We start from the raw sequence: 24,294 nt of genomic DNA, 5'->3' as shown, positions 1-24,294 counted from the left end.
TAGTAACCGGAAGGTTGCAAGTTCAACCCCCCCGAGCTGACAAGGTACAAGGTAAATCTGTCGTTCTGCCCCTGAACATGCAGTTAACCCACTGTTCCTAGGACGTCATTGAAAATAAGAATTTGTTCTTAACTGACTTGCCTGGTTAAATAAAGGTAAAAATAATAATTATAGCAAAGGGTCTGAATACTTTTGTACGTACATAAGGTATTTCTATTTTTTTAACACATTTCTATAAACCTGTTTTCGCTTTGTCAATATGGGGTATTGTAAGTGTAGATTTATTAGGAATAAATGTATTGAGTACATTTAGAATAAGGCTGTAATGTAACAAAATGTGGAAAAGGGAGGGCTCTGAATAGTTTCCGAATGCACTGTATATACACTTATTTCATGAAACATTAATATGTTATCGACTATTGAAACCTGGGCATCCAACTTTACTCGTTTAAAAATATGGTCAAACTTTTATCGTACTCGTCAAAATCTTGATTTGATGGTAGGGAAGAGTGGGGGGATTCTTCGAAAGTTGCACGCTCACTATTAGTAAGGGGAGACGGGGAAGGATAGTATAGTAAGCGCAGTCTTTATCTATTAGACATGTTTGCGCAGTGGCGAACCGTGGATATTGAACCTAGGTCTTCAGTGTGGTGAAAAAAATATTTCAAGATCTTGTACCAAACTCAAATCAAGAAAAATAACAGAAACTTAGCATCACTTAATGTGCTGAACTGAATCAAACAGGCCTGCGACTGAGCCAAACTTCAGACTTTCTTATCTCTGTGTGAGTGGCACTTGTAAATTTCAGACTTGCTGACTCGTTGAACACAGCACGTATATAACTACAACTTGCAAACTGAAAGTCAGACATTTCAGAGGTTCCTAGTTTCGAATAGCACTTGAACACGGAATATCACACAATCACCAAAAAAGACAAGTGATCACGGACAACTTCAGCATTTTAGCAACTACTTGCTACTTTGCAACTACTTAGCATGTTCGCTAACCGTTTACACTTACCCAGGGATGTCAAACATTCCAAAGAGGGCCGAGTGTCTGCGCGTTTTTGTTTTTGTCTAAGATCTAGACTAATTAGTGACCTTGCACTTGATTGAATTAATTCATTAAGGTTAAGGGTGGAGCAAAAATCTGCAGACACTCGGCCCTAACCCTAATATGAGAGTACTAGCGAGTACTCATTGTCCGACACTGATTAAAAATGTCTCAGACCCCGAGACAAGACTGAGACTCAATATGTGGTCTCTCGACCGGTCTCGAGTACTACTACACTGCAATGCATACCAACTTGTGCATCCAACAGCCTTGTGTCTGAAGGAAGGCAAAAGTGCTTGTTTTTTTTATGCTGACATGAAATATGTGAGCCACAAGGGGTCAGGATTGCGCCACCATCTTGTTTCATTTAAATTGGAATACATTATAATGAATCATATTAAATCATTGTTTTGATTGGTTGCGCTTTAAAAAAAAAAAAATGTATGTTAGATATAAAAATGTCACATGTGAACTTGCCTGACTGTGCAAGTCTGACAAATGTCTAAATGTCATGCATTAAAATAGACTCATGGATGCAAAGTTCAGGTGTGGGGGGGACTATCATTTTATTTCCAATTAAAATGATATTAAAAATAAAACATTGTCAATAGGTGCATTCCTAGGTTGTTGTTGACTATTTTAGATCATTGGTATAATATTGCCCGTGTAAATCCATGTGTCTAAAATACATAACATTGAAAATCTAAAACCATGTGTCCGGGAACCATCTACCACTTCAAATAACTAATGCACCTGTTAAAATGCAGAATATGGGAACAAACATAGCCTGATGAAAGAATATAGGGAAGCATGATACCAGAAATGATACCAGACAATGTGGTTGGCTATAGTTAAATCTGCACTCTATGCTTCCTCTAGTAGTCCACCCCACATCATGTTTCATCATGTTTCACATACCCAATAATTTCAAATGCACTACAAGTATCATGACCAATTATATCTAAATGTAGTTGTCTACCCACACAAAACATAAATAATAAAATGGTCCCTTTTCTCAGTGTTGAAATAAAATAATGAAGCATCCCTGGGAAGACACTAAAAGCATACGTTCGCGCTGACTGCATTGGTGTAACATGTTGACAATTTACAAAGATACCAGTGTTGAGTACCGTTTACTATACCTATATACTGTAACTAACTCCACCCCGAGGACAGAGAACTTAGTAAAGCTAGGGTCCATGCAGCCTTCGGCTCAATTGGCTAACATGGCAAGCCATGATACCCATCATCTCAGATTTACAGAAACTATTTCAGAACATTAGAAATAGATAAGATTAGCATTACTTCAACATTATCTCATTGACATTTAATTTGATCTGACAATGTAAGATAATTGTTGGCACCCAAATTGGCCCTTAACATTTTTAGAATTCACATCATATTCAAAAATATAGTACAACATCCAATTTGAACCAAACTTCTTCCTACCATTATGCAAGACATGAAGAATCCATTAAAGTGGTAAAAAGCCACCAATGGAACCCCCCCCCACCCCAACAACCAGTATCAGTCATGTCTGACAAGCAGTATGGAGCTGCAGCTTGGAACACTACTTGTTGTGGGTGGGGGGGTGCAGTCAAATATATGAGGTTGGAATAATACAATATGAGGTTGGAAGAACACGGAAAATGATAATGGCCTTTTAGTGTAAGAGCTGTTTGAAAAGATTACCTGAAATTTCTGCCTGGGATGGAGTTTAGGCCTGCTTGGTGACGTCACCAGGCGGTAATTAAGTTAATAGACCAATAAGAAAGAGTTCCAAACATCTCTGCCAATAACAGCTAGTTTTCAGTTTTCCCCTCCCCACTGGGACCACTCTCCAAATTCTTGCTTGAGAAATGGCTCTTTGCTAAGGAGCTATTTTTGACCATTTTAATTTAAAACAATCACAGTAAGGTACTTAATTGCTACTCAGAAAATATTTGATACTGAGATAAACATGACTGCATTGGGCCTTTAATTTCTCAGATATTAAATTATATTATATATATTATATATTTCAACAAAATAATGTTTCAGGAACGCTAATCTTATCTGTTTCTAACTACAGAAACGATTACGACACAATCTGAGATGGTGGGTGTCGAAATCCTCTTACTTGTGCTTTTTGAGGTGGAACGACCCTCATCCCTGTTTATTCAAGCTGAACCAAGAAATCACCCACGTCAGCAAAGGGAATGCATGCAGGATGACACTTTTTGCTGGATGTTATTAATAAAACACAGTCAAAGTCGATTGCAAGACAACTTTTCACGGACTCCAAATTCGTAATCACGACTTCCCTGCGACAGTTATGATCACATAATAATAATAAATTACATTTGTAAAGCACTTTTCATTATACAGAATAATCTCAAAGTGCATTAAATAAATTTAAAAACAAATAACGTTTTTTGGGACAACTAGACCAGGCAACTGACACAAAGAACACAGTTGACGCTACAAGGGACAAGGACAAGCCCAGCTTTCCTTATCTAACTTTGCAGTGTTGGAAAAGGACCCGTAAGTAAGAATTTCACTGTTAGTCTACACTTGTTGTTAACGAAGCATGTGACAAATAAAACTGGATTTAAAAGCCTTCCTAAAGAGAAAGGTCTTTAGGCCCATTTTAAAGGAGCCCAGAGTCTGTGATGCCTTCAGGTGGTCCGGGAGGGCATTCCAGAGGCTGGGGGCGGTCGAGCTGAAACTGATCTCCCAAGAAGCTGAGCTTGGTCCTGGGGGTGTGGAGTCGCTTGTCCTAAGGGTGCAGGTGGGGTTATGGAGGGAGAGTAGTTATTTTTAGATAAAGGAGGGGTATTGCCATGAACACACGGGAATGTCCGCAGGAGGGTTTTGAATTCAATCCGTAATGAGATGGGGAGCCAGTGCAGAGAGATGCCGCGATGGGGTTGATGTGATGGCGTTTCCGCACTCTCATCAGGATCCTGGCAGCTCTGTTCAGGATGTACTGGAGCTTTTGGAGACTCCGGCCTGGGTTCCCGGTGAAGAGTGTGTCGAGGTAGTTCAGCCGTGAGGAGATGGAATGGCGCTTTACGCGGTTGTTTGACGTGGCTGTCAAAGGTCAGGGAGGAAATCAAGCTTTTACACCCAGACTGGAAACTGAGGGGGAGAGAGGCGTGTTCTGTCCTGCTATGGTGAGGTGTGTTATTGGTGAGTGCTGGACCTGACAGTGGGTGCCAACAAGCAGGGCCTCGGTTTTGCTGCTGATCAGTTGAAGGGCGTTTTGCTTCATCAAGGCAGGTGTTCAGATGGGCACATGCATCAGAGGGACTTGGGGCAGGTTGGGACATGTTTGCCCCTCATAGTCAAGCATACAGTGTTAAGGCATGTGGATTAACGGACAAAATAATTGTCACATTAATGCCATTGGGGCACCACAGCCGGTTGAGTTAAATGGACTAATTCCCTTATAGGCACAAGTTCACAGGGTATACAGAGGAATACGTGAAAGTGCCAGATTGAGGAAAGTCAATGACCAAATACGAAGCGTGATACACTGGACTTGTCAGCTTGGGGAAATTCTCACCCATAGACTCAAGTATTACTGTGACTTTGAGCACTCTCTGTTGCCCAACAGAGGAAGTTCATCAACGCAAGCGAAGCAGAGCTCAGCTGGAGTGTGAGAATAGGCGTGCAGGGTGAGTGAAAGACTGGTTCTGTCTTTGGCAGAAGACATCCCACTATCCATTGTTCACGTTCAGAGTGCATGCAGCAGCCTAATATCTAGGGCTCCATCTCTGGGCTCACAGTCTGGTTTGTAGCAACAGTGAACCCATGGGCCTCCCATTCCTGGCTCACTTCTGAGGCCTCAGTATTACCCTCCTGGGCTAATGAGATATTCTGCTCTGTACAGTGGCCCTCAGACTCCAGATGACTGCTCTCTTGGATTCTCATGTCCTTTAGCTCAACTCCATCACCCACTAGCTCTGAAGATTCATTCTCTAGGGTTTTTGCTGAGCAACTGTTGACCATGTACAAAATATCCCAGTCCTCTCTGACTTTGACATCATTGGTCCCCTGAGCATTGGATACCTCAGATGTGATTTCAACATGTGAGGGACCTCGGTTAGTTTCGAGAATTACAGTGTCTGAGTTGTTGAAGGCCTTTTCTGCCTCTGTGCAGTCTGTTTGGTGATTTTCCTTCTCGGGAGCGGTCTCCATGTAGCCATTCGTCTCTTGTATTGCATTGTCGTTATTGGCAGAATCCTTGTTGTCGCTCTCCTTATGGCTACTCCCATCAAATGTTGTTGCCCCATCCCCAAGACTCTCCCCATCCTTTCCATTAATTTCCTCATCAATCTCAACCTCTTGGGTTGTGTCCAGCTGATCATCTACTTGTTGAATGTCCAAGGGAGCCTTCCTCTTCTGGGTTGTCTCATCTCCACTTTCTACCCTTTGGGTTGAGTCATCAACACATTCCACCTCTTCTGATGTGATCTCATGACACTCTTCCTCTAGGCTGATCTCTATGTGGGAGTTAATCTCATCCATGTGCCCATGGCTGTCCAGCTCAATGGCTGTTACTGTGTCTTTGTTGCTGTCCCCTTCCGAGGTTGTCTTCTCATGACTGATGCTTTCTTGAGCTTCCTCCGCAAGGCTAAGGTCCTCTAGAACTCCATCTCCATCTCGAACTCCATCTCCAGGAGTTTCCTCATGGATATCTAGCTCTGGGCTACGCTGTTTGGGAGGGATCGTCTCTGTAGTCGTGTCAGTAATGGCCTCTTCTGATACATACTCCTTCTCCAGGCCTGTGGCCTCTTCCTCAGGTGTCTGTTCCCCTTGGTGGATCAGTTCCTCGTGGCTATCTGGGTCTAGGTTACTCTGTTTGGGAGGGATTGTCTCTGTAGTTATGTCAGCATGGCTCTCCTCCCTAATGACCCTCTCAGTCGTCACCTCCACTACACACTCCTCCTCCAAGCCTGTGTCCTTTTCACAGTGCACTTCCACAGGTGTCTGCAGTTGACAATCACCTTGGTGGTGGATCATCGCCTCATGGTCGAGCCTCTCTGGAGTAGATTCTTCATGGCTGCCCCACTTAAAGATAGTCTCCACTGGGCTGTGTATCTCCAGGATGGGCTCTGCCTGGACTACATTGCGGTCCTCCTGGGTGACCTCTGGGGAAAGGGTCTCCACATTGTCTATGTCATCGGCGTCAGCTAGGAACTTCTCAGTCCGTAGGCCCTCTGGCTCACTGGAGGCGAGGTTCACAGGGCTGAGGGGCTCTTGACATTGCAGGGTAGGTAGATGAGGGGCAGGGCTGTGGGGAAAGAGAAGGCCATAGAGTACCACTACTCAACATAACCTTTATATTGACATGTAAAACCTGAAATACAGGTATGGGTAACAGATTGATGCGGAGTCAGATTTTTCACTTTAAAAATGCATGTCACACTAAAACCAATGATTGCAAAGTTAAGCAAACGATGTAACTATTCACAAGGAGTACCTTTAACTTTTTTTATTTTATAGACACATTTACTTCAAGAACAGTGCAGATGCAAAGCTTAAACAGAAGAACGCTTTGTGCTGTTTGTGCCGTCATTCTGTTACCAAACTTCTCATCTGCACTGTTCTTAGAGTGAATGTGTTTTTGTCCAATTTTCCATGATAATTGTTAAAAGTCGTCCTCATTCTCTTACCGTAGAATTGCATGCATCTGCAAAGACTTAGGCTGGAATTCAATCCAACTGGCCCTTTTTGGCTCTGCACAATTTATAGGCAAAGTTAACCTAACGTTCAAAGTAAACGCTGAAGATTTCGGATCAATCGGAAATTACCTTTACATGTCCATCACGCTACAACGCGGGTCTTCCGCGGTCCAGATTGAATCCTGGCCTAAAACAATGTGTTAATTGAACACACTCAAGTCTATTCAGGAGCACACCAGGCGTTTAAACTCAAACCTACGCCTTATTTGCGCCCGTGTGGACAGTTTGATCTGCTCCAGTCTTACCTCTCCATGGACTCATAAGGAACTGGAGTGAGACTAGGCTCCTGGGTCGAGTCCTCTTCCTGAACCCAGCCCTGGTTGGACGAGGCATAGGTGAGGATGGCCTCTGTCACAGTGTAGGGGGTGTGGCCCTGCACACAGTCTAGGATGTGACCAACCGGCAGTTGGGTTTGCAGGAAGAGGTGGAGCTGGCTATCTGACAGACACACTGTCATGCTGCACACTCTGAAGAAAGACAAACAAGACAAACAATGCCATGCTCAATGCTGTGGTCTCTTTATCGTCGGCTAGTCATGGTACCATTTTTCCTTTGTGCTCATTCTAGGTGTGACAATGACAAATAGAGGGAACAAGCAAGTACTATAATTGAAATGGTGGAGTCATTGCTAATTATTAACTTAGGAGAGGAACTGACTTGTCCAGGAAGCACTGCAGGCCTTTCCTCCTCTTCTCCAGGAAGTCCTCACTACTGAAGGAGAAGAAGGACTTGCTGGGCAGGTCTGGGACAGGTCTATAGGACAGACAGGGACAGAGAATAACCCATAGCTCCCAGAACAGGACAATTTCACATTGGTGTTTGTAATTATTTTATAAACAAGCAGTTAAGCCAACCACATTGGGGGACAATGCTATGACTTACACCAAGCCAGTGTTTTTCTGCATCCTCTTCTTGAGCCAGACAAACTCACTGTAGCGCCGGCGCACACAGGACGTCTTGGCAGTGAAGGACTTGCTGTTGGTCTGTGAGTAAAAAGAGATGGTGCACCATTACATCCTGCGGATACAGACAACGCCAATGGGAGTGAAAACATCAAGCCCAAACTAGAGAGCTGGGCAATAAGTACAAAAAGTAATATTGAAATAAATTGACTTTCCATTAGTGGCAGGGCTCTAGACTAACTATTTCCGGGCCAAGTAACACATGAAAGAAGTTATTTATCTTACATGTTCAGGGAATGCATGATGGATATTTTGATGTGCAACATGTCAAAATAAGACTCAGAATTGTCAGATTTATTTTTGGCTCTTTAGAGATGATCTGCCTGCATATTTTTTGTGCATATTGGCCTAGGCTATATAATTCACCACTTGAGGGAGTGGGAACTCAAAACACACCAAATGTTATATTGCTGCTGGATAGCCATGTAATTCATCTAACAGTCAATTTAATGTCCTACAAATCATAATCTCAATTACATCCTCTGTTTAGCAGTGGTATTTCCTCAATGTTCAGAGTAAATACTGTAATCTTTTTTTTACACTCAGAAAGCTGAGACTCTCCTCAGTAAAAGTAATTGTTTTAAAAACGGTGTTTTACATTTTGAAATGTTGTTCGACTGTCGTATGCTTGTGCGACTGTCGTATGCTTGTGCTTATCAGAATGTATCTCTCCCTTCACAACATGCGCAAAGGGGGGAGAGGGAGTGAGAGTTGGCAGCGAAACAGGGACATGAAAAGGGCAAGTTTTCTTCCATTTTCGACAATGTTGCAAACTAGCATACACAATAACTCTGCAAAATGTGTCCTAAACGGTTGGAAAACAATGACGACCATAACACGCAGCACCCCTTCTTCTATCGGCATGTGGGGGAGGGTTCTTGAAATGTAACATCCAATAAAAAAGCCAGAGGATCATTCTAGCAGTTTCGGCTAATACAAAATGATCTAGACCTCCAAAAGAAGCGTAACAAACAACGTGATTTCAAGGTATGTATGGCTATGTGAGACTGTTGATCAAATGTGACCCGTTTCAGGAAACTAGGTGTATGTCGTGGTTTACTACTTCACAGGAGAGTCATTCGAAAGTACTTTTATTTTATTTTATCAAAATTGTTTTTTGGCAGAAATGCCTCGAACATGTGCACTTTCATGTGCCTTAATAACAGACTTGTATGCCATCTGTAAATATGAATAACATTGTTAAAATTACAAGCCTAGTTGTTTAAGTCACAGAAAAAGGAAGCAACCTTCCTGCTACCCATGATTGGCTGAGATAATGAGTGGGCTGGACATGCCGAGAGTGGAGTATGTATTGGTCGGCAATATGTCTATTTGAGCTGGTCAGTTTGTGTAAGTAATCCTGTCTAACGCAGCTTTAAAAAAATAAAATAATGTATTGCGTAGTAAAACTTAACAAAGACTCAACTATGCAAGTATCCATTTCAGTAGAAAGTCACTGCAAAAACTGTTTCAGATCACTCTCGTCTAAGTGTGACAGAGCGCAGAATAACTGATGAATTTACGAACGCTCAACACCGGTTGAAAAAAAAACGTAATTAAATTGTTGCCAGGACCACAAATAGTCAACAACGCTCTGGATAACATGAAAACAGCCAAACCAACTCTGCTAGGGCAAGTAACTTGGTCAGAGTTTATGTTGGGGTTAAAGCTTATGAGGATTCTTATGGCATTGCACATGGTAAGTGTGAACCAGTGACTTGACACACAGACAGGACGTCTTATTTAATGAAAGGGGATGCAGTCTGCAGTGAAGCTTTCATCCACGTATACATACGGGTAAGAATCTAGCTACAGATATTATACGTTCCTAATTTTGTCAGAAAGTTGTTCCATTGCAAGTTTAAGCTTATTGTTAGCTAGCTATATGTGGCTGGAGGTTATAGCAGATCACCTATTGGTAGATTTCTTTGAAAAGCAGACACTGAATATCCCTTTGAGCATGATCAAAGTTATTAATTACACATTGTATGGTGTATCAATACACCCAGTCACTACAAAGATACAGGCGTCCTTCCTAACTCAGTTGTCGGAGAAGAAGGAAACCACTAGCCCAAACTGTTCGAACTCTACAGACTGAAGTTGGCAGGTCGGCTGAACCGTCGTAGAGAAAAGCGGAGAACACCATCATGTTCGTGAGAGTCTCCTCTTTCCATAGAGGGGTTTATAGGCCAAACTGTTTGGACACTACAGAAGATTTTGTGAGAAGACCGATTTTTGGGGGTTTATCTCATGGTCTGGCAAACAACGCTCTAGCTCCGCCACCTTTCACAGCAGATGCGGAAATGCGACATTGGTGGATGCGGTGAATTGAGATGCATCCAATGCAAAAAAAACGGATCTCTGGCTTAAACGTTTGAACCATTATGCTAATTACATTTCTGCGGGGGTGCGGACATCGACTCTATGGGGTTAATTGGGGTGTCAATACTTTCTGAAGGCACTATAAATGCCTTTTATGCAACACCAAGCCAAGCATGAGGGCCTCCGCTGTTCCGGATGACTGATTTCGCTCAAAGTGGCTGTAATCATGCTTGGCTCATCTCCGTAGCGCACCTCTGTAATCATGAATTCCTTTGAAAAGCTGATCATGGCACACATCAACGTCCCAGATCGCCTGGTAGGCCCCCCCATCCACCTGGCTGTAGTGGAGCGGGTCAAGAACTTCAAGCTCCTCGGTGTCCACATCATTGAGGACTTAATATGGTCCACACAAACACACAGTCGTGAAGCAGGCACAACAGCGCCTCTTCTCCCTCAGGAGGCTGAATAGATTTGACACGGGCCCCCAGATCCTGAAGAAGTTCTACAGCTGCACCATTGATAGCATTTTGACTGGCTGCACCACTGCCTGGTATGGCAACTGCAATGCTCTCAAACGCAAGGCTATACAGAGGATGGTGTGGACGGCCCAGAACATCACTGGTGCTGAGCTCCCTACCATCCAGGTAATTTTATACCAGTCGGTGTCTGAGGAAGGCCCAGAAAATTGCCAAAAAACTTCAGACACCCAAGCCATGGGCTGTTCTCTCTGCTACCATCTGGCAAGGGGTATCGGAGCATCAGATCTCGGATCAACAAGCGCCGAGACCACTTCTACCCCGAAGCAATAAGACTGTTGAGTAGCTAATCAATGGCTACCTGGACTACCTGCACTGACTCTATGCACACCTACAGGTCTTTATCCACATACTCAGACATGCACTCACCATATACGGTACTGCTACTTTTTACTTTTATTATTATCATCTATCCAGATGTCCATATTTATCTCAATTACAACATATAGAGCACAGTGATATGGTATTGGTACTCCTTATAGCTTACATATATTTATATACATTTATAGTGTGTTTTTCTTTTCTTTATTTAACTCCACATCATTGAGGAAGAGCTTTTAAGTAAGCATTTCACTGTAAGGTCTACACCGGTTGTATTCGGCACGTGACAAATACAATTAGCATTTTACTGCATTACCCTCCTGAGGAATCGATCAATCAATTCACATGAATCCATTTTTCTTAGGCTAATGTCAGAAAGGGACAACGATGGTACATATTAAGAATGATACTTCACCTGCAGGATTCCATTGTATGTTTATAGAGAACAAAGTAAATACTAGATTGACAAGCCATTTGAATGAAGCCCAATTGTTAAACCTCCAGTATAAGCCTACATTAACATACATTATAAGCCTGCTTGATGACGGCTTAGCCCTTCATTACCATGAGTCAAACATCATGGGGAGAGGAAAGTCAACAGCAGAGATTAACAAAAACACGTGAACATTGTAGAATTCATACCAACAAATGTTGTTGTTTACCTCCAAGCAGGGTACCATGGTTTGAGTGAAGACACATAGCATTCCAAACCACTTGCCATCAACTTTAGCGATATCATCTAGGTCTATTTGCTGATGGGAGTAGTAGGGCGGTGCGATGTGGTCAAAATGTCAATTCACTGGATAAAAAAAAATAAAAATGTGACTGTATTTTATGCAACACGCAGTGGCGTGTACTCATGTTGACTGGACTAAATAGTGTTTTGTATCTTTAGTTCTCACTGTATTAGACTCAGCATACGGTGTAAACAGAAAGTATTGAGACCCCTTCACTTTTGCCCCTTCACTTTCACATTGTTTACGTTACAGCCTTATTATAAAATGTATTAATATTTTTTTTAAATCAATCTACACACAATACACCATAATGACAAAGCAAAAACAGGTTTAGACTTTTTTTTGCAAACGTATGAAAAATAAAAACTGAAATATCACACTTACAAAAGTTATTAGACCCTTTACTCAGTACTTTGTTGAAGCACCTGTGGCAGCGATTACAGCCTGGAGTCTTCTTGGGTATGATGCTACAAGCTTGGCACACTTGTATTTGGGGAGTTTCTCACCTTCTTCTCTGCAGATCCTCTCAAGCTCTGTCAGGTTGGATGGGGAGCGTCACTACACAGCTATTTTCAGGTCTCGAGATGTTTGATCGTGTTCAAGTTCAGGCTCTGGCTGGGTCACTCAAAGACATTCAGAGACTTGTCCCAAAGCCACTCCTGCGTTGTCTTGGCTGTGTGCTTAGGGTCGTTGTCCTGTTGGAATGGTGAACCTTTGCACCAGTCCGAGGTCCTGATCGTTCTGGAGCAGGTTTTCATCAAGGATCTCTCTGTACTTTGCTCTTACATCTTTCCCTCGATCCTGACTAGTCTCCCAGTCCCTGCCTCTGAAAAATATCCCAAAAGCATGATGCTGCCACCACCGAGCTTGTTCAATCTTGGTTTCATCAGACCATAGAATCTTGTTTCTCATGGTTTGAGAGTCCTTTAGGTGCCTTTTGGCAAACTCCAAGCGGGCTGTCATGTGCCTTCCATCTGGCCACTCTACCATAAAGGCCTGATTGGTGGGTGGAGTGCTGCAGAGATGGTTGTCCTTCTGGAAGGTTCTCCCATCTCCAAAGGCGAACGCTGGAGCTCTGTCAGAGTGACCATCGGGTTCTTGGTCACCTCCCTGACCAAGGCCCTTCTCCGCCGATTGCTCAGTTTGGCTGGGCGGCCAGCTCTAGGAAGAGTCTTGGTGGTTTCAAACTTCTTCCATTTAAGAATGATGGAGACCACTGTGTTCTTGGGGACCTTGGGTACCCTTCCCCAGGTCTGTGCCTTGACACAATCCTGTCTTGGAGCTCAACAGACAATTCCTTTGACCTCATGGCTAGGTTTTTGCTCTGACATGCACTGTCAACTGTGGGACCTTATATAGACAGCTGTGTGCCTTTCCAAATCATGTCCAATCAATAGAATTTATCACAGGTGGACTCTAATTAAGTTGTAGAAACATCTCAAGGCTGATCAATGGAAACAGGATGCATCTGAGCTCAATTTCGAGTCTCATAGCAAAAGGTCTGAATACAATGCTGAATGCAAACATTTCTAAAAACCTGTTTTCACTTTGTCATTATGGGGTATTGTGTATAGATTGATGAGGAACATTTTTATTTAATCAATTTTAGAATAAGGCTGTAACGTAACAAAATGTGGAAAAAGGGTAGGGGTCTGAATACTTTCCGAATGCATTGTAGGTGATTTGATGATGTTGAAGTTGAAATGGACCTGGAATAGTGGACTGTTTTCTTTGCGACTTGCGGTAACTCTGTGGTTCTAACTCCTCGATCACACCTACAGCGTCATTTCGCAAAATGGTACGCAGCATCATCATCTGGATATGTGTGCATCAAAAGTGACTGCCAGTGATTTTACCCACGCACCGCTACTGGCAACACATACATTCTAAGTGATGTCAATGAGTCTTTCTCCATTCTGATTGTTTTATACTGTTCAATTCAACTTCAACCTAAAATAATTTCCACACTGCCACGTAGGGTTGCACGATATTGGCAAAAAAGCAAGGCCATATTTTAAACCAAATGTTGCAATTGTGATTTAGAGCAAAACACTTTGGTGAACTGTTAGCATCATGGAAATATAATGTTTATTCTAATTCTATAACTGAATAAATAAGTGTTGTTTGACATGACAACGAATGAAAATGCCAGGGAGGAGTTATTGTGACAGGGTAAGAACCAAAGTGATGTTCAGTGTTTCCTATGGGACCCTATAATCGTTGGCTACATTACGATGCGCTCATAAATTCACTCTACCGAAAGCTCCGACAGCAAAACGCTCTGAATTTATGAACGCCCAAAACACACTCTGGCACTTGTCTCCAGACTGAATTTACGAAAACACCTGAAATGTTTCTTCATGTAGCCAACATATTAATGCTTTGCGTAATTCCGTTTTGAGTTGTAAAATACTGTTGCACAATCAACATGCTGATTTAGCCTACAGTACTCGTACTGGTATCAGGCTGTGTTAGCTAGCTACGTTTGCTCTGACTCTACATGTATTAGCTGGCCAGCTAAATATCGATTAGCAGCTAACACGACTTAGTTGTACTTGCTAAGAAAAGACAAACTAGCTGTTTGCAGATGTAAGAAACAAACTAATAGTGTAATGATATAACGCTGGTGAATTTATATTGAGAAGCTAACTGGAAACATCGTTGTAATCAACATTGTTGCATGTGCTGCATTGCCCATGCAGAGACTGAATGCAAGTGTATCCTGGTCAAGCAACAACAAATGCGCTCCTTGAGTGACAGTGTGGAAAGCTGCATGGAGAAAGGAATGACTCAAGTAGCGGTGTAAACTATAAAGGATATTACACACCGCATATCACATTTGAAAAATTTAAAAAATATAAAAATACCGTTATAGAAGTAAAAACCCAGACAGGTCCGTGCATAAATACCGGTATACTGTAACATACGGTATACCGCCCGGCCCTAGGGAGTAGTCATTTGTTTTTTCTGATCCTGACTCATCTATGACAAATGCATACAATGAAAGTCTTAAGTAATTTCAAACTAGTCCTTTCCAAGACTTGGGTTATACAGGTCTAATATGGCTTAAGGACTTACACACTCATTGAGACAACTGCTTCTTTGTTAAGTTTGTTAATGGTGAATGGATACTCACGTGAAGGAATATCTTGAAGTCCACGTACGAGTTCCAAGAGCCTTCATTCTGAACCCGAGGGTCTTGGACCCGCACTGCAACAAATTCCTGCAGAGACAAACAAAGAAGTGGTTTCACTAACAGAGGGAACTACAGGCATTTACTTTAGCTAAATTGATGAATCAACAGCTTGAGCACTGCAATGAGGAAGTGATACAACATGGTGTAGGTGGTTCCAAGTCATGGATGGCTCTTGTCCCACTACTGTATATACTTTTTTTTTCATCCAACAATTCTTTGTTAACCTGAGGCTACAGCGGAGAAGAGGATCAGGGTAAAAGAGTGAATGATGTTAACTTACATCTTCTTCGTGATTCTTCATCATCCTTATGTAGGCTGCACAGGAGACATCTGCCAAACAAAGAAACCAAAGAATCATTAAAAACAATTCAGCATGTGGGAAAGGACTCAGCCAATGCTTCTCTTCCGCAGGATGTGCCGCTCAAGTCTTACTAAAGTACTCATGTGTCTCATCCTCTACTTTTAGGAGGACAACGTTTCAGGGCCACAATAAGTTGTGAACAATGTATGCATGGATAACATCTCAAATGCAGTTAGTATTTGACTTCTCTCTCTCTTTGATGTTAGCCATGTTGGGAACAGAAGAGACAACTGGGATGAATTCCTTCACTTGCCCTTTCTCCTGAAGATAAACGCCCTCCTCTTTATAGTACAGACACTGCATTGGAAAAAGGTTTAACTCCCCCACCACCAATCACTCCCCACTTCTGTGTAAGAAAATGATTTGCAATCCATGATGATTTGATACATGCAAGTCTTTGACTGTAGCCACATTCTATAAACGAATTTTCATAAAATTCAAGTCACTCTGATACTAACAGTTAATCTAGCTCTATCTAGCAAATGTGTGGGTAACGTTAAACAAACTGATGAATGATGTTTTGGATTGACTAATGCAAGGCTAGTTATTTACTTCGAAATTGTAGTCAGGGTATCACGTCTTCTTAAAAACTTGTTTTGAAAGAGCCACAAATAATTAGCTAGTAATAATTAGCTATTTAGTTTGTAAGAAGTACAGCTATAACAAACGTTATCAAACTCTGCTGAGCTATTCATGAGTCAGAGGTTTTTGTACAAATGATGTCATGTCACGAAGGTCTTAGAAAGTACATAGACTGTGCACTACCACAGATCTGTATCTTTAGTAAAAACTCTGTCTACAATTATGGCGAATTCCAACCAAATCCTTACCATGCAATGATCTGTGGAACTCGCGCAGCATCAACTCTATTTTTGTTACCTTTGTGTGAAGCAGGCAAAAATAACGAAGTACTTCCGGGTAACATATTTTTTATTTTCTTCTTCTGTATCATGGCGTTTGAACATTTTGTTTGTGCATGCCGCCACCTACTGTGCGGTAGTGTGCATTCAATCAAATCAAAATGTATTTGTCAAATGCGCCGAATGCAACACGTGTAGTAGACCTTACAGTGACCATACAATGAAATACTTACTTACAAGCCCTTAACCAAAAATGCATTTAAGAAAAGTATGTATTAAGAAAGTATTTACTAAAATAAACTGAAATTAAAAAGAAGAAAATAGCTTGCTGCTACATTACCATAAACATTGCACCTGAAACAAGCAGTTGATTCGGCACAAAAGCTTTAACAGGTTAACTGATATTGCCTGTCAGAGTCTCTGACTCAAAGGGTCATGGATTTTTGGAATCCTTTAGAATAAGTGTCATGTTGTGTGTACTTTGTAAATTAAGAATTAGTGTGAAAATAATGGAAAATATGCACAATTATGAATATATTTTATAATACTTAGCATACAAAGAATAATCAAAAGTATTTATGTAAGATATGTGATGTATGTGTTCATTCTTTATTTTTTCAAGCCTAAATGGTCAACAGTTTTTTTTGTTGGTGTGTACTCCTATCATTTATTGCAATTATGTATGTCCAATATGAAAAAACCTACTGCATTTAAGCTGATTGGCAACTCTTTTAGAGTGACTAAATGAGCAGAGACGCGTTCTGGATAAGTTGCAGGGGTTTGATCTTACAAGCGGGGAGCCCAGCCAACAGCGAGTTGCAGTAGTCCAGACAGGGGATGACACGTGCCTGGATTAAGACCTGCACTGCTTCCTGTGAGAGGGTAGGGTTGTTTTTGCCTTAGCACTACACAGCTGATTCAAATGATCAACTCATCAAACTTCAAGTGGTATTTATGTATTCGTTTGTGATCCTGCTATTGACACATGCTACACATGCACATGTGTGTGTGCACATGCATCTATCTATCCAATGGTATCATGATGTGTTGTAAGGGATATTATATTTGAGTATTCCACAATGACCTGGTGATGTAAAAGTCTAATGACATTATCTTCCATATTCCTACAGATACCTTGTAACTGGAGATTCCTCAAAATGATTGCCTACAGTTGCCATGTAGGGCACTGCAAGGTTGGGTGACCAGGGCTGGGACTGCCTCTTGGGGGAATTAAGGCATGTGAAGGTTACCTGTGTCCTGCATAACTTCATGAGGATGGACACGAGGAACAGGAGGGGGTCTGCAGCTCGCGGTGTGCCAGAAGAGGAGTCTGCTGCTCTGCAGGATATTTCAAGGATGGGGTCCAACAACGCAGCAAGCGAGGCAATCTGTGTGCGGGAGATCTTCACCTCCTACTTTGAAGAGGGTGCTGTTCCCTGGTAACAACATAGACTACACTATGCACAACCAAAGGCTCTTTATAAGCCTTCCACATTGCAATACGAGTATTCTTCCATTTACTTAGCTATGTCAACTGCAATGATTAAATTCCCAGTTTCTCTCCCTTGGATATCTACTCAGGTGAGGGTGCTGTTTAGGTAAGGGTGTGATGTCTGTACAAGAACAGGCTATTTTAAGTCACCATATTGAGAAAAAAAAAAGTACAACAATTAGACACCCTATAACCTACACACCAGCAGCGGTCAGTGACGTTTAAGATTGGGGAGACCGATTAATTTTTTTAAATCTTATTTTTTTATAATTTTTCCTTAAACATGGACTTATTTCTATTACAGCATATTGGATGACTGTCATTCATATTCCGTTCACCCAGTTCAATGTAACAGCGATAGGTTTACGCTACTAGATGATACTCAAATTTTCCCTATACCCATCATGAGGTTGCTACAACCTAGCCTATGAATTAAAGTTTACAATGTACAGTTGAAGTCAGAAGTTTACATGCACCTTAGCCAAATACATTTAAACTCAGTTTTTCACAATTCCTGACATTTAATCTTAGTAAAAATTCCCGGTCTAAGGCCAGTTAGGATCACTGCTTTATTTTAAGAATGTGAAATGTCAGAATAATAGTAGAGAGAATAATTTATTTCAGCTTTTGTTTCTTTCATCACATTCCCAGTGGGTCAGAAGTTTACATACACTCAATTAGTATTTGGTAGCATTGCCTTTGAATTGTTTAACTTGGGTCAAACGTTTCAGGTAACAGTGTTAATCTGCAAAATTGTAATTATTTGCCTACCTCCTCATGCCTTTTGCACACATTGTATATAGACCCCCCCTTTGTTTTCTACTGTGTTATTGACTTGTTAATTGTTTACTCCATGTGTAACTCTTTGTTGTATGCTCACACTGCTATGCTTTATCTTGGCCAGGTCGCAGTTGCAAATGAGAACTTGTTCTCAACTAGCCTACCTGGTTAAATAAAGGTGAAATAAAAAAAATAAAAAATAAAATAAATAAAAATAGCCTCCCACAAACTTCCCACAATAAGTTGGGTGAATTTTGGCCCATTCCTCCTGACAGAGCTGGTGTAACTGAGTCAGGTTTGTAGGCCTCCTTGCTCCCACACGCTTTTTCAGTTCTGCCCACAAATTTCTATAGGATTGAAGTCAGGGCTTTGTGATGGCCACTCCAATACCTTGACTTTGTTGTTCTTAAGCCATTTTGCCACAACTTTGGAAGTATGCTTGGGGTCATTATCCACTTGGAAGACCCATTTGCAACCAGGCTTTAACTTCCTGGCTGAGGTCTTGAGATGTTGCTTCAATATATCCGCATAATTTTCCTCCCTCATGATGTCATCTATTTTGTGAAGTGCACCAGTCCCTACTGCAGAAAAGCACCCCCACAACATGATGCTGCCACCCCCGTGCTTCACAGTTGGGATAGTGTTCTTTGGCTTGAACGCCTCCCCCTTTTTCCTCCAAACATAATGGTGGTCATTATGGCCAAACAGTTCTATTTTTGTTTCATCAGACCAGAGGACATTTCTCCAAAAAGTACCATCTTCAGCCCCATGTGCAGTTGCAAACCGTAATCTGTCTTTTTTATGGCGGTTTTTGGAGCAGTGGCTTCTTCCTTGCTGAGCGGCCTTTCAAGTCATGTTGATTTAGGACTCGTTTACAGTGGATATAGATACTATTGTGCCTGCTTCCTCCAGCATCTTCACAAGGTCCTTTGCTGTTGTTCTGGGATTGATATGCAAGTTTCGCACCAAAGTACGTTCATCTGTAGGAGACAGAACGCGTCTTCTTCCTGAGCGGTATGACGGCTGCGTGGTCCCATGGTGTTTATACTTGCGTACTATTGTTTGTACAGATGAACGTGGTACCTTCAGGCGTTTGTTAATTGCTCCCATTAATGAATCAGACTTGTGGAGGTCTACAATTTTTTTTCTGAAGTCATTGCTGATTTCTTTGGATTTTCCCATGATTTCAAGCAAAGAGGCACTGAGTTTGTAGGTAGGTCTTGAAATACATCCACAGGAACATCGCCAATTGACTCAAATTATGTCAATTAGCCTATCAGAAGCTTCTAAAGCCATGACATCATTTTTGGAATTTTCCAAGCTGTTTAAAGGTACAGTCAACTTAGTGTATGTAAACTCCTGACCCACTGGAATTGTGATACAGGGAATTATAAGTGAAATAATCTGTCTGTAAAAAAATTGTTGGAAAAATGACTTGTCATTGTGTCATGCACAAAGTAGATGTCCTAACCGACTTGCCAAAACTATAGTTTGTTTTCAAGAAATTTGTGGAGTGGTTGAAAAACATAGTTTTTAATGACTCCTACCTAAGTGTATGTAAACTTCCGACTTCAACTGTAGGTGCACACATGGACAGACGATGACATTCAATACCGCCTTGCACACTCATGCCTGCATCTAGCTGATATAGGATGGAATTATTAGTCCAACAGTTGCAAACAAGAGTTTCTATTAAATTCAAGTATGTTTATCTTCTGTTTAAAGAAATGTTTTTTCAACTGACTCGGTGGAATGTATACACCCCTGATCACGCGTAAACACACAGCCACGTCTATTCCGTCTCGCCTCCATGTGCTCTCCTCCTCTCACCTCTTCCCTTCGCTTGTGGACTTCAATTCACAACACATAAGCTGTATGTGACCAGGTGAAAAAACCTTCCCAGGCCAAACCGCTGGGTTGGGTTGTATTGGAGAGAGTCTCAGTCTTAAATCATTTTCCACACACAGTCTTTGCCTGTATTCATGCTAGTGAGGGCCGGGAATCCACTCTCACATAGGTACGTGGTAGCAAAGGGCGATTTGCCAAGGCAGGATACTCTGAGTGCAGCCCTATGTGAAATCTGGCAGTGGCTTCTGATATAAATAAAATGTTCACAGAACCGCTTGTTGCAATTTCGATGAGGCTCTCTTGTTCATATATCGGTAAGTGGACTGGAGGCAAGGCATTAAATAACGAATCCAGTTGTTTGTGACATCCGTTTCGGGAAAGTAATTGCGCACCCATCTCACTCGTGCTTGAGTTCATAAGCACACACAAAAATCATACAATGATAGAAAGACCTGTGTGTTGTCCTTGTTAATGCAGACAGAGAAGAGCTCTAACTTCTTAATCATAGCCTCAATTTTGTCCCGCACATTGAGTATAGTGCGGAGAGTCCCTGTAATCCTAGATTCAGATCATTCAGGTGAGAAAAAACATCACCCAGATAGGCCCGTCGAGTGAAAACTCGTCTCTCAATAAAAAAAAAAACATGTAAGTACTTTGCACCTTGATAACCAGTATGTTGTAAAAGCGTTACATGGTCACTGCCCATATCATTGCATAGTGCAGAAAATACACGAGTTCAGGGCCTAGCTTTAACAAAGTGAACCATTTTCACTGTAGTGTCCAAAACGTCTTTCAAGCTGTCAGGCATTCGCTTGGCAGCAAGAGCCTCTCGGATGCTGCAGTGTACCCAAGTGGCGTCGGGAGCAACTGCTTGCGTTACCACTTCCATATGTCTACCTGTCATGGCTTTTCAGCCATCAGTACAGATACTAACACATCTTGACCACCAAGTCCATTTGATGACACAAAGCTGTCCAGTATTTTAAAAATATCCTCTCCAGTTGTCCAGGTTTCCAGTGGTTTGCAGAAGAAGTCTTCTTAATTAACCCCCCCCCCCCATAAACGTAATGGACATATACCAGGAACTGTGCCGGGCCCGCCACTTCTGTTGACTGTAACGCATAGAATTCACTGGCTTGTATGCGAAGCAGTAATTGTTTCAAAACATCTGTCATGTTACTGATGCATCGTGAAAGTGTTGTTTGATGAAGTCATTGTCTACATAGTTTTTGTTGGTCTTTTCCCCCAGCATTGTCCCAGCCATATCTGCGGCAGCAGGAAGAATGAAGTCCTCCACAATAGTATGGGGCTTGCCTGTCCTAGCCACTCGGTAGCTCACCATATAAGACGCTTCTAGCCCCTTCTTAATAATGGTATCTGTTGCTTTTATACATGTCTTACTACTCGAAAGTCGTCTTTATTCTCACTGAAACGCTTCTGGCTTATTTTTCCAATTGTTAAGTTTCGTTTCTAAATGTCTGTTCAAGCGTGAAGGTTTCCTGCTAGAAAGTAACGGTTAATGTGATTGGATGTAAATTATTTGTCTAGGCTACCTGTATTTGACATTGTTGTTATTTCGCTGAACACTAGATGGTTTAATTGTATTTTTGGCAGTGAAACGAGGTTCCTCAGGCGAGGTGGGGGAAACTTAGCCAAATGTTGGAAAATATAAATGTACTGTTTGAAAAATGTGATTTATTTTTTTATTTTTTTATTTTGAAATGTGAATCACATTTTTATTTGGCGTACCTCCAACAGCATTGCCCAGTTTGGGAACACCTGCTCTAGGTTATATCCGCTGTGTTGGTGAAAACCTCCCACATCTGAACTGGCTAGAGGTGAGAGGTAACTTGGTCGGGTCAACAGGAAGTATTATTAGAGACAGTGAAATACAGCTAGAGATGTAGTAGTCCCAGAGTTAATGATCCAAGGTCAGTTTTGCATTTCACCTCCTGAAGATTTGTTACGTTCATCGTAGTGAGAAGACCGCAGAGTAAGATGAATACATACTTTTAATGAAGACGAAGAACACTTAACTATATTAAACAACAAACCGACCGTGGAGCTATAATTATACTAGTGCAGACACAGGCAACTAGACAATAACCCACGAAATACCCCCCAAAAAAGATGGCTGCCTAAATATGGTTCCCAATTAGAGACAACGATAAACAGCTGCCTCTAATTGAGAACCAATCTAGGCAACCATAGACATACATAAACACCTAGATAGTAAACGACCCCATAAACCTATAAAACCCCTAGACAGTGAAAACACATACATCACCCATGTCACACCCTGACCTAACCAAAACAATAAAGAAAACAAAGAATACTAAGGTCAGGGCGTGACAAGATTATGATCAAATCAAATGTTATTTGTCACATGCCCCGAATACAACACCTTACAGTGAAATGCTTACTTTACAAGCCCTTAACCAAAGATGCAGTTTTAAGAAAAATACCTAAAAACAAGTAACAAATAAAAGTAACAAATAATAAAAGAGCAGTAGTAGAATAACAATAGTGAGGTTATATACACTGGTTAGTTGAGGTAATATGTACATGTAGGTAGAGTTATTAAAGTGACTATGCATAAATAACAGTGTAGCAGCAGGTAAGAGGGGGGGGGGGGGCAATGCAAATAGTCTGGGTTTGCCATTTTTCACTGCTTCCCATGACGCGTTTGCGGTGATTAAAAGGTCTGCTGTCTCTACTGAAAATGAATAGGAAGCGATGTTTCACTGCGCGGCACAGCGTGCTAGTGTACACGGGGCATTATGGTCAAGGTAAGTGACTTCCCAATGATTCCAGATAGTTTATTGCTTGTTTTTGCTTGCTTTTCAGAGGTTTTGTTTTCATATACAGTATATTTTTTAAATTCAAAATACAGATCAACAATTTACATTGTTACATCATACAAAACAGAATGCAGGTATTAATGAGAAAATACTAAAACACAAAAAAAATCGATGAAGTAATAAAAATTATAGTGAAATTGTAATCACTAAAAAGAATCATAATGTTTCAGGAAAATGTTATTCACTAGGGTTAATGCTTTAATAAGGTAGTTAAATTCAATCAAATATGTGTAATTTTGGTATAGAATTTTGGAAATGTTGTTTGTGTATAACATGTTTGGCAAGAAGAATAAAAAAAATCACAATCATTTCAATGGTCTTGTTATCATCAATAGTAACATATATCCTCCGTCACCGATTGAAACGCTATTTAGCGCGAACCGCTAACTAAGCTAGCCGTTTCACATCCGTTACATATAGAGAAACATATACTTCATTGGTTATCTAAATTTCCCAATTTGTTATTATTGATAGGAGGGGACTTTAACATTACTATAGATAATTCAACTGATAGATGGCCCCCAGGTAGGCCGACCAATCAGAATTTGGTTTTAATACTTTTTATGGAAAGGTTTGAACTTACTGATATATGGAGAGAGAGGTTTCCAGCCGACAGATCATTCACTTGGAGTAACAAAACAGGTACAAGACAATCCAGAATAGATTTTTGGCTTTTATCCAAATGTATTGATAGTGAGTGTGTTACTACAAATATTTGTACTACTCCCCTTTACATTGATATCAAAATATTTACTCCTGATACTAACCTTGGTAGAGCATCCTACTGGAAGCTAAGTAGCTCATTATTAAATAATTATGTAGTTCAATTTGAGGTTAAAGATCTGCTCTCACACGTTTGGGAAAGGGCTTGTGAAGAAAAATCTTATTGCAAGAACTGGGAGCTCTTTAAATTTGAGGTGTCCAAATACCTTAGAAAATATGGTAGTAATCTTGCTAAGACCAGAAGAGCTGAGGAGGAAAAGGTGATCATTAAGATATCTTCCCTTTCTCAGAGGTCCCCAGCCGACCTCTCGGGGGAGGAGAAGATGGAACTAATTGAGTTACAAAATAAACTGGATAATATATATAGATTAAAAGCAGAAGGAGCCTTTATTAGATCTAGGAAAAAATGGATTAAGGAGGGAGAACAGAATTAATCCTATTTCTTTAGACTTGAGAAATGTCACTCTAAAAATAACACTATCCATAAGTTAAACATTGATGGTGTTATTACAG

The 24,294-nt window shown here is 41.2% G+C and overlaps 1 protein-coding gene across 2 annotated transcripts; it reads right to left on the bottom strand.

Moving 5' to 3' along the window:
* Nucleotides 1-1,594: 1,594 nt before the first annotated feature.
* On the bottom strand, nucleotides 1,595-16,112 carry LOC109870371 (uncharacterized). Of its 2 annotated transcripts, none has more exons than XM_020460858.2 (7): nucleotides 16,048-16,112; nucleotides 15,137-15,186; nucleotides 14,797-14,883; nucleotides 7,665-7,765; nucleotides 7,440-7,535; nucleotides 7,028-7,249; nucleotides 1,595-6,331 (listed from the first exon to the last, which is right to left on the bottom strand). In XM_020460858.2, exons 1-7 carry the CDS (start codon nucleotides 16,076-16,078, stop codon nucleotides 4,798-4,800), a joined length of 2,121 nt encoding a protein of 706 aa, XP_020316447.1. In that variant the 5' UTR covers nucleotides 16,079-16,112; the 3' UTR covers nucleotides 1,595-4,797. The 2 variants fall into 2 exon arrangements, with proteins under 2 accessions (XP_020316447.1, XP_020316448.1); XM_020460859.2 differs by lacking the exon at nucleotides 16,048-16,112 and adding an exon at nucleotides 15,770-15,912.
* Nucleotides 16,113-24,294: the final 8,182 nt, after the last annotated feature.

The sequence above is a fragment of the Oncorhynchus kisutch genome, linkage group LG25 (genome assembly GCF_002021735.2).
Source record: "Oncorhynchus kisutch isolate 150728-3 linkage group LG25, Okis_V2, whole genome shotgun sequence".
Lineage (NCBI taxonomy): Eukaryota > Metazoa > Chordata > Actinopteri > Salmoniformes > Salmonidae > Oncorhynchus > Oncorhynchus kisutch.
Note: the sequence above shows the minus strand (reverse complement) of the source record. Positions and strands in the feature narration are given on the sequence as shown.